The sequence below is a fragment of the Crocodylus siamensis genome, chromosome 1 (genome assembly GCF_052110815.1).
Source record: "Crocodylus siamensis isolate JL-2025a chromosome 1, ASM5211081v1, whole genome shotgun sequence".
Classification (NCBI taxonomy): domain Eukaryota; kingdom Metazoa; phylum Chordata; order Crocodylia; family Crocodylidae; genus Crocodylus; species Crocodylus siamensis.
Window position 1 is genome coordinate 289044555 of NC_143395.1, and position 10993 is coordinate 289055547.

The 10993-nt window shown below is 45.6% G+C and overlaps 1 protein-coding gene across 4 annotated transcripts in view; it reads left to right on the forward strand.

Annotated features, from left to right (window-relative positions):
* Window positions 1–10993, forward strand: part of LOC149874580 (arylsulfatase D-like) — a 41777-nt gene that overhangs the window by 24511 nt on the left and 6273 nt on the right. For 3 of the 4 annotated variants that reach the window (XM_090064169.1, XM_090064162.1, XM_090064145.1), the window contains exons 9-12: window positions 2700–2834; window positions 4037–4199; window positions 4831–4952; window positions 8581–9005. In XM_090064169.1, the coding sequence (XP_089920295.1) occupies window positions 2700–2834; window positions 4037–4199; window positions 4831–4952; window positions 8581–8951 (791 nt within the window). In that variant the 3' untranslated portion in view covers window positions 8952–9005. Of the gene's footprint in view, window positions 1–2699; window positions 2835–4036; window positions 4200–4830; window positions 4953–8580; window positions 9006–10993 lie in introns of those variants that run through there. The other variant, XM_090064152.1, reaches the window with a different exon arrangement.

Consider the following 10993-nt stretch of genomic DNA (forward strand, 5'->3'; position numbering starts at 1 on the left):
CTCAGCCTCTGGCCTGGCTGAGGACAAGGGGTAGGAAAAAGCCCTCATTGGGGCTTCAGGGGTGGCTGAGGGAAGAAGGGAGTGGGAAAAGGAGGGAGAGGAGAAACCTGCACCCAGGCCCCCTTCTCAGCCTCTGGGCTGGCTGGGAGGAAGGAGAAGCCAGTACTGAGCCTTGGCTCTGCCTCCCAGAGCCAGAAGCAGGGCTGGAGTCCCTTTGCCATGCTCCCTTTTCAGCCTCTGGACCAGCTGAGAGTTGGGTTGTGGCTCCCAGCACTGGGTGGCAGAGCCAAGACTTGCTGCAGGCTTCTGCTCCCACCTTGCCCTCAGCCAGCCCAGAGGCTAAGAAGTGGAAATGGCTCCTGGCAAGCCAAGTGCCAGTGCAGGCTTCTCCTCTTCCTCCTTCCTCCCCTCCCCTCTCCCCTCAGCCAGCCCAGAGTCTGAGAAGGGGCATGGCCCAAAAGGCAGATCTAAGCTCTGTGTCCGGTGTTGACAGTAATATTACTGGCTAAGTAGACAGTCAAAAAGCCTGAGGCTGAAGTGATTCAATCTTTGCAAGGGGTTCTCCATACTTCCCAACCAGACCAGAGTGACAAGGGGCTGTGACTCCTAGCTCCTGTGCTGGAGGACAACACATTCTCCCTCCCTTTCCCAGACTGGCAGCACCCAGCTGAGAGTCTGGTTCCCTCCTTTCCCCTGCCATGCACCAATCCAACCAGCAACACCTGGCTGGGGGTATGGTGCTGTGCCATCCAAAGTGATAGTGTTCTGGCTAGGAGCGGGGAGGGACAGGGAAGACCCTGCTTATTGGAGCAGACAGCACAGCCCAGGGCTGCAAAGCATCATGGGATGCTGAGAGATTGAGTTAACTTGAACCAGGAGGGAATCTGGGACAGAAGTTCCACAAACCAGTTTGACCTAAATCAGTGAAGTCTGATATTACATCCAACCAGGTTTATATTAAAACAGTATCAGCCATTTTGAAAGTGGTTTAAGTGCATTTAACTTCTGTTCTGCTACAAGTTTAAACTGGTTTCTGATTACTTAAACTAGTTTATGCATAACTTCTGTCCCTAGCCATGTAGAGTTTAGATTATGGACTGTATAGGATGGTTTAGATAAGGATGATGACCTCTAGAGGGACTAGATGACCTCTAGAGGTCCCTTCCAGCCCTAATTCTCTATGTTTCTATATAAGTAGAGACAGACAGATTTTGTATGACTTGATATTCCAAAATAATCCTAACACCAATGTGTAGTTTGTTATTAGCTACTCTTTCCTTAAAAAAGGAAAGGTGACCAATCACAATCAGAATAACAGATGACAAATAAGTCAAATGTACAGTTCACAAGCCATTTTTGGCTGATGCTTATTCATGAGAACGATTAGTCAAATATAAACAAAAAATGAGAAACGAGGCTCGGTTTGTGAATAATTTTTAAATGAAATTTAGTCAAAAATATTTGTAACAAATTATGTGGTCAGATTTAGTTTCCTATGCTGGGAACTCTACTGTTGTAAAAATGAAATCATAAAAATTACAATAGTGTCTGGATCATTTTTGTTTCTTACTTTGACATTCTCTTACTTGAATTCTTACTCTTTGTAGTAGGTGTCCTGTTTTGCTCTCTTTTCATGCAATTATTAGTATTATGGGGTACTCATCTGTGACTTGGAGTCCTGGGCATAACTACAAGAGTGCTAATATTAATGAGCTTATTGGACAGTATGCCTTTTCTTTGCATTGACAGACACTTGGGCCCGTGGCACATGTTACATTTATGATGTGATTAAGGTGTCAACCATAGCACAGTGCTACACACATAAGCAATACATGGTGCCATGAAATGGTGAACCATCCACAAAGATATTCAACAAAATATGTGGAAACCTTTGTGGCTTGTTTGTATGCCATAAATTGAACATGCAGCATGCCCAGTCCTGGATCTCTCATGTGATTGTGAGGTCCAGTTCCAGACAGCCCCAGATATGGAACTGGCTCAGGGCTGGGGACAGCCCTGGGTCTAGAAGTGAGCTGACACCTGCCTTATTCTCAGGATCAAGTAATGTTATGCTCTATCCCAAACATTGCATGTTTGGCCTAGCAGGAAGCTCAGTGTTGGGGCTGAGACATAAAAGGTGCTGACAGATTTAAAAACAAACAAACAAAACAACAAAACAAAACAACAAAGAAGGATGCTTTATTTAAGTTTGGCATGTTCCGACCCCCATCCATTCCCTGAAGAGGTTGGGCATTACTTCAACCCAGTTCTGCAGTGTCTGTAAAGATTGGGTGCTTTAGTGGGGCTGTTTAGGAGTTTTTATCTAACAGATGATTGAATCAGCTTTAGCTAAAAGCAACAAAAAGTCCCACTGAAGCACCCGATCTTTACAGATGCTGCAGCCAGGCTGAAGTAACATGCTGCTTCTTCTGGTAAAGTGTGTTTTTTTTGTATTGTTTTTTAACATCTGCAAGCAGCCAAAATTCCTCTGATTCTACTTGTGACATTGTTTTAACAACTGCCAAGTGTCTTAATAAACTCATAAACATATGACTTGATCACCCAAAAATTATGAATACAAGAATATGTGAATACCCTTTGAGCTCAGTTGAACTACGTATGAAGTTAAATATGTGCATGTTTGCAGATAAGAGATAATATTTGTTTCACTAATATAAATACACTCTTTTTATTTTCAGGTATGATTTTGGAGGCTATTAGCACAGAAGATTTGAAAAATAGTACACTCATTTATTTTGCCTCTGACCATGGTGGATTTTTGGAAGCTCAAGAAGGAAAAGCCCAGATGGGTGGTTGGAATGGAATATACAAAGGTAAGAACTGTTGTGAAAAATGAGTTCCTGAAAAATACAAATTGATATAATCAAGAGTCAGCATTGAACAACTGAGGCACACCTAAAGCTTGACTGGCCAGAAAACAAGGCTTTTGCCATTACAAAAGGAATTGATAAAGGCGTTCCGATTTTTCTTACAGTAATAACATATTCAAAGAAGGATAGGGACTATACTAATATATAGTATTATTTAATGAGGAAGGTGGCAAACCTGATTGTCTATAGAAAGCTGGCTGATCACGTGTTAAGCTGCTTTCAAACATTTATACTCCCATTAAACACGTGTACAGTGTTTAATTTTAGATGTAAATAATTTCCTTAGTTTCAACAGGAATATTATATGATTGTAAATGGAAAGAGGCCTAAGGAACTGTAAATAGTGTGGGAGAGTGGCAATCATGCAACAATTTCTATATTAAAATGTAATCCACACTATTTTCTAGTATTTTCTTTTTCCTGTAAGACAAAGGAGAGTCAATAAATGGACTAAGGTGCTGAAGAAGTCAGCTGAAGAGAAACAGCTTAAATGGTTATGACATATCTAAATTTGTTTCTGAGGTGAAAAAACAAAGATAAAACTGAAAAAGTCAGAAAGGCTTAACTGACTAAACCAGAAATGCTTGGCAGGATAAATAGACTCCATTCCATGCATTCCGTGGCTGCATCCAGACAAGCGCGGCCATGCAGTACGTAGCACCGCAGACACATCTGTAGCACCAGATACTTAACGTTCAGTTGTTCTCATGCTGCAAGGGAGAAGCCTGGAGGTTTTTTCTGACCCCTGGATATTCAGAGGTCAAAACAACCCCTCAGAAAAAGAAAAAAAACAGTGTCACATATGGCAGCAGTATATGCCACCCAAAGCCAGAGCCTGGCCATCCAGATACATGCTCCACTGCTGGCCAGGATCCATGCAGCAGGATCACCACTGCTGCAACCCCAAGACGCCCCCAGGACCCCAGGTAAGGCTGCTCGGACCAGCCAGTGCTTGCCCCAGCTTCTCCTACCCCACCTAGGGTAAATTGTTACACACCAGAGCATGCATGACACAGTCATTCCCTGGGGACAACTAGTGGTGGCACAAAGTGCACCATGGCTAGTTGTCCCTGGGGAATCAAACATCCATGCATGTGTGGACAAAGCCCACATTTATAAATTTCCTTCTTATTTTTTAATACTAGGTGGAAAAGCTATGGGAGGCTGGGAAGGAGGAATCCGTGTGCCAGGGATATTTAGGTGGCCAGGAGTGTTACCTACAGACATAGTCATCGATGAACCTACAAGCCTTATGGACATTTTCCCTACGGTGGCTCATCTGGCGGGTGGGACAGTGCCACAGGACAGGTACTGACCCTATAAAACTACTGCGGCCAAACTGAGGCTCACTGGCATGGCACTTGAGGCTTTCCAGAAAGTGGCCAAAGCCCTGCCCACTTCTCCCTGGGGCGGCTTCACTGACAGCACAGCCCAGCACCTCCTGCTGCTCAGGTGCCAAACTGCTGATGCGGGGGCTGCAGCCGTGGCACTAAACCTGGGGTGTGCTCCTCATGGGGAAAGCTGGAGTGGCTTGGCAGTCCAGGGGGAGCGGGGATTGGTGACCTCCACTCCAGGTCGCTCAGCACACTCCCCACCCCCCCACTCCTTCCCCGCTTTCCAGCTCTTGAACTTCAGTGGAGGATCAGATGTGGCTCCCAGGATGAGTAACTCTGGCCACCACTGCTCTAAAACATATTCATTCCTTTTAATTTCCAAATGCAACATGGTATCTGGTTTGAAAAATACCCTAACATGCATTTTTTCGTAAGATTTCCAATCTGTTTTTCACATTCACATTTCATATGACACTCACAGATTGTTCACATGTCAGAGTAAAGGTGATTTAAGTGTTTTCAGTTGCAGTAAGATGTCTGAATAGAGAGCTATTGTCATATAACTCAAACCTGTCTGATAATACCTATTTTTTATGTTGCATAAGGATAATTGATGGACGGGACCTCATGCCATTACTACAGGGAAGAGTTCAGCACTCAGAGCATGAGTTCATGTTTCACTACTGTGGTGTGCATTTACATGCAGTGCGGTGGCACCAAAAAGACAGTGAGTATGAAAGGTCTTCCAACAACCATTTGTTCTATCTTTAGAAATGTATTTGTCTAGCTCAGTTATTCTTATTTAACATTAAATAGATTGAGACTTTGTAACAAGCTCCATGGGCTAGAAAGTAGGGGTGTGAGAAATGGGCCGTATTTGATTTGGATTCGGCCTGAATCAGGGACACTGATTCGATTAGTTCCACCATCACAGCATTCAGGAACCACGTCTGGTACAATAAGGTATGTAGAAAAAACATTTAAAGCTGTGTCTATGGCCAAATCACTGATTCTCTGAATCAGCATTGAGTTGGGACATTGATCAATGTCTCAATTCAATGGTGTGATGGTCGAATGGACAGAGCATTCCACAAGGGCACCTCCCCCTCCTTCCAGTCAACTTTTGTGTCTGCCACTGAGTGTGCTAGGGAGCCCTCTTGCACCCTCTCTGGCTCGGCAATTGGCCATGAGTAGACCCTGGGTCCTCCCCCCAGACCCAGGAGGCACCAGTCACTGAGCCGGAGGGATGTGGGGAGGGGCCTGTGCACTCCCAGTGGACCTGGAAGTAGACTGGAAGTGCTTCTGGTCTACTTCCTGATCTACTGCCAAGTGCACTGGAGACTCCCCGCACTCCTGTGGGATGCTTCATCTACCCCATCATCTCAGCATACATGAGCCACCTGGTACCTTGACATATGTAGAAAAAACATTTAAAGCTGTGTCTATGTCTAAATCATCAGATCTTTCTGAATATCTCCAAATCAATTCAGAGGGTTCCAATTTGATTTGGAGAGATTAAAGGGTCTCCTGATTTGATTTGGATTTGGAGATTCGACCACCAAATTGAGCCAAATCTTCACCAAATTGAATCAGCAACCAAAGCTTCGCACAGCCCTAGAAAGTATAGCATTGTACCATTCAGGTAAAACACTAGTAATTGGAGGGTAGTAATAATTTTTGGCTGGCCTGAAATCATATTATGCTATGTGCCCCCAGAGGATCAGGTTGCTGGCCAGGTTACAGGCAAGTCTCCTATTTCATACCTTCACAGTTGTTCTGAGTGGAGATCTATTGCTTTAGTTCTATGTAAGCTAAATCCCATATCCAATGCAGTTGCTGTCTTATGACAGCTAAACAGCAATGTCAATCTGCTCTGTTAATTAAAAGGAAAGTATTCTAGGGAGCTGCAGGATACTTTTTCCATTTATTCATTAAAAAGAAAAAGATACCAATGTTAGAAAAAATCATTATTGGTTAAAATCATGTCTGAATGGTACGTTACATTTTGATTGTTCATGTTCATTTTAACCAGCTGAAGTGCAATGTCTACTAGACAAACACCTGAAAAAACTAGTCTAGTATAAATCAGTATTCATCTTATAGTTTCATAGTTTCATAGTTTCTAGGGTCAGAAGGGACCTGAGCAGATCATCTAGTCCGACCCCCTCCCATGGCAGGAAAGAATACTGGGGTTGAACAACCCCAGCAAGATGTTCATCTAAGCTCCTCTTAAACATGCCCAGGGTAGGAGCCTGCACCACTTCTCTTGGAAGTTGGTTCCAGATCCTAGCTGCCCTGACTGTGAAGTAGCGCCTCCTGATATCTAACCTAAACCTACCCTCTGCCAGCTTGACCCTCTGACCATTATTCCTGGTCACTCCTGGCGGTGCTCGGGGGAACAGTGACTCCCCCAATGCCTGCTGATCCCCCCTGACTAGTTTATAACAGGCCACAAGATCCCCCCTCAGCCTTCTCTTTTGGAGGCTGAACAGGTTCAGGTTCCATAGCCTCTCCTCATAGGGCCTACCCTGTTGTCCCCTGATCATACGAGTGGCCCTCCTCTGGACCCTCTCCATGCTGTCCACATCCCTCTTGAAGTGCAGCACCCAGAACTGGACACAATACTCCAGCTGCGGCCTGACCAGTGCTGCATAGAGGGGGAGGATCACCTCTTTGGACCTGCTCGAGATGCATCTGTGGATGCATGCCAAGGTGCGGTTGGCCTTCCTAACTGCCTCCCCACACTGCCAGCCCATGTTCATCTTGGAGTCAATGATGACCCCCAGATCCCTTTCCGCCTCCATGCTGACAAGAGGGGAGTTCCCCAACCTGTAGGAATGGTGCCGGTTGTTCCTCCCGAGGTGCATCACCTTGCACTTGTCTGTGTTGAAACCCATCCTATTCTCGTCCGCCCACCCTTGTAACCTGTCTAGGTCTGATTGTAGCCTGTTGCATCTTTCCAGTGTGCCCACGTCCCCCGACATCTTAGTGTCATCAGCAAATTTGGACAGGGTGCTTTTTACCCCCTCATCCAAATCGCTGATGAAGATGTTGAACAGTGCGGGCCCAAAGACCGAGCCCTGCAGAACCCCACTGCCCACGTCCTTCCAGGTTGAGAAGGACCCATCCACTACCACCCTCTGGGTGTGGCCCACCAGCCAGTTGGCGACCCATTTGACTGTGTAGATGTCTACACCACAGCCCCCCAGCTTCTTAATGAGAACGGGGTGAGAGACAGTGTCAAAAGCCTTCCGGAAGTCCAGGAAGACTATATCCACTGCTACCCCTGCATCTAATGATCTGGTGATCTGTTCGTAAAAGGCCACCAGGTTGGTCTGACAGGACCTGCCACTGATGAACCCATGTTGGTTGTCCCTAAGCATGCAGTCCCCTGCTGGCCCCTCCTGGATGTGTGCCAGCATAATTTCCTCAAACAGCTTGCCTAGGATCGAGGTAAGACTTACCGGCCTATAGTTTCCCAGGTCCTCCTTCCTGCCTTTTTTGAAGATGGGGACCACGTTGGCCCTCTTACAGTCCTCCGGTACCTCACCAGAGCACCACGAGTGCTCATAAAGTTGTGCCAGGGGACTTACAATGACCTCGGACAGTTCCTTTAGAACTCTAGGGTGGAGATCATCCGGGCCGGCTGACTTGAATACGTCCAACCCCTCCAGAAGCTCCCTAACTAAATCCTCGCTACCCCGGGGCCCAGGTGTGCCTCCCCCGGGGCCCGAGGGGGGCCCAGCAGGGAGGTGGCTATTCTGGTCCCTACTTAGGAAGACGGAGGCAAAGAAATCGTTAAACATGTTAGCTTTGCCGTCTGGTGTGACGACCAAGTTTCCCATTGCGTCCTGCAAGGGCCCCACATTACCCGGGACCTTCTTTTTACCCCCTACATATTTAAAAAAGGACTTCCTATTGTCCTTAATCTGGGAAGCTAGTCCCAGTTCCATCTCTGCCTTGGCCTTCCTAACTACCCCCCTACATCCCCGAGCAACTACAGAATAGTTCTCCCTGGTGATGACCCCTTCTTTCCATTGGGTATAAGCCTCCTTTTTGGCAAGGAGGCATTCCTGGATGCTTTTGGTGAGCCATGGAGGCTTGTGTGCTCTCCTGCTCCCTTTGATCCTCTTTGGGATTACCTTCCTTTGGGCTTGGAGGATCGTCTCCTTAAGGAGCGACCACTCTCCTTGGACACCTGGCTCCCCTCCCCTCCGGGACCTCAGCGCTTCTCCAGCTATCCTCCTTAACTCGTTGAAGTCTGCCCTCCTAAAATCTAGGGCCACTGCCTTACTGCATGCCTTTGCCACCTTGCGCAATCTGTACCACTTTGTATTTTGTTTCTTTTCTGCCAGGTGGTGCAATATGGAAGGCTCATTATGTGACCCCAAAATTCAGTCCAGAAGGTGCTGGAGCTTGTTATAGAATTGGAATTTGCCCATGTTTTGGAGAAGGTGTAACCCATCATGACCCTCCTCTGCTGTTTGACCTCTCACAAGACCCTTCTGAGGCCAGTCTTCTCTCACCTGGCACTGAGCCCCAATTTGACACAATAATAAGCAGAATAGAAAGAGCAGTGGAAGAGCATCGCAGGACACTGACTCCAGTTCCACAACAGCTCTCTTTGTACAACATTATGTGGAAACCTTGGCTGCAGCCCTGTTGTGGGACATTTCCATTTTGTTGGTGTGATAAAGAAGATGACAGTGCACACTCTATTGTATAAAGAAAATAAATAAAAGGTGAATGTTGTGGAAAAGAATTTTGAAACCATTTTTTAATTGATCCTTTCTTTAATTTAAGATCATGCAGTTTTCCAAATTAATAAAATGGGCTTGATGAAGGCCATTTTGAGAGGTAAAATATCAGTCTGAAGGGAACCAACTAGTGTATGTTCCATTTGATAAGTTGTATTTTATAAAATAGTGCGTAAGTCATGGATGCTTCTTTTCATAGCTGAATTTGTAGTGCAGATATGCTACAGTGTGCCAGAAATAAGGTTGCCCAAGTAATATAAGTTTGATTTACTTGATGTGTAAGGTTTTGTAAATACATGCTCATAATGGGTGCCTTCCTGAATTTCTACACACTAAGTTGCTACATTCCATCTAGAAAGAGGCTTCTTCAATTTTTGGGTGAAACACAGAATATCTCTAAGTGGTAAAATACTTAGTTTTCCAAATGCAAAACAGTTCCGACAGATGCCCCATGGAAAGAAGTCAGTCCTTCTTCCTCAATCCCAGTAATATCTTCCTCCCCTCAAGTCGTCATAGAGACTTCTATAGGTCAGTGGTTCTCAACCTTTTGTATACCAAGACCTGTTTATAAACAATGATGACCAATCCCAACCCAGTGTCCTTCACTCCTGAGCCTCTAGTCCCCTCCCCCAGGCCTCCAGTGTGGAGCGGGGGGGGGGGGGGGGGCCAAGCAGCCCCTTGCAGGCTGGAACTCTGCCAGCCTGCAAGGGAAAAACCAGTTTCCCACATTTTTCTCCTTTAAAGAAGAATCTATGTTTAAAGCCTGCGGATCTATTTTTAAAGTTTGTTCACAACCCTTTCATATATTCTTGCACCCAACTTTTGGGTTGTGACCCATGGGCTGAGAAATGCTGCTATCTGTGATTCCTACCTGGCAGCTAGTTCTTCCATCAGCAGCATTGATAGCAAGTGGATCATCCTGCAGCATCTGGCTATGGGCTGGGTGAAGAGTGGGCTTCCCAGTGGTGATCAGTTGGAGAAGGGTTCCTCTTGCTATCCATGTCCCAACCATGATCATAAAATTAAAAAATATACTATGTAAAACCGAATCCAAGAAAATCTTTATTCAAAACAGTTCTTTGATCCTGTAGGGGAGAGAGTGACAAAGACTCTATGACAAAGTCTACTAGAGACTTTGCTGCTGTTGATTTTTACATGGAAGGCACCCCCAGATATTGGGATGTTGGATAGCAGCATCAGACTTTTAGATAGGCAAGTTCATGGATGAATGCGTGGAAGGATGCAACTAATTTATTTAATCAGCTTCCCATTACTAAGATCTTGTTTGGACCCTTTCTGCATTGCCTGTTTTCTGCACCTTGCAGTGATATGTTATGCTGCTACCTTGGCCTTCTAATACTATCTGCACTCCCAGTAATGTGTCTAAGCAAAGAATGCCTATCAAAGCATGGATCAAATAGTAGTAAACATATGGTTTCAGTGCTAGTGAATCATGATTCTCCATCCTGCCCCCACCATACACACACACAGAGTACCTGATTATTATAGTTCCTGGCCAGTGTGGTCATTTTCTGGGCTGTACCTCTGTTCAGGGTAAAATTTGACATCATAATTTCAGGGGTGATGTTTACCTTTAGGCACCTGTTGCAGCAGTTCAGTGTTGGACCTCTGCCATGTACTAGACAACCACATCCATGAAACATCCATGAAACAGGAGGTTAGTAGTCAAGTTCCACCACTGCTAATACAAGCTGACAGGCTCAATTCTGTCCAGTCACAGTGCTTGCACTGTCTTAACTCTGGTTGTGTCAATATGCGTCACAGGCAAGGGTCTGTGAAGCCCTACCAGGTGGTGATTGTTGGCTTAGAAATGGTATTTGAAGGTCTGTTTTTGGGGGGGCAAATTGGCTTATAGGTATAGATATATGCATTATAAGGGTCCCAGATGGGCAGCAGGGGTTAAATGGATTTCTAAAGAGCCTGGGAGACACACACACACAGCTTCTCATGGCTCTGGAAGCAGACAGGCTATCTAGCACAACAAGGCCAA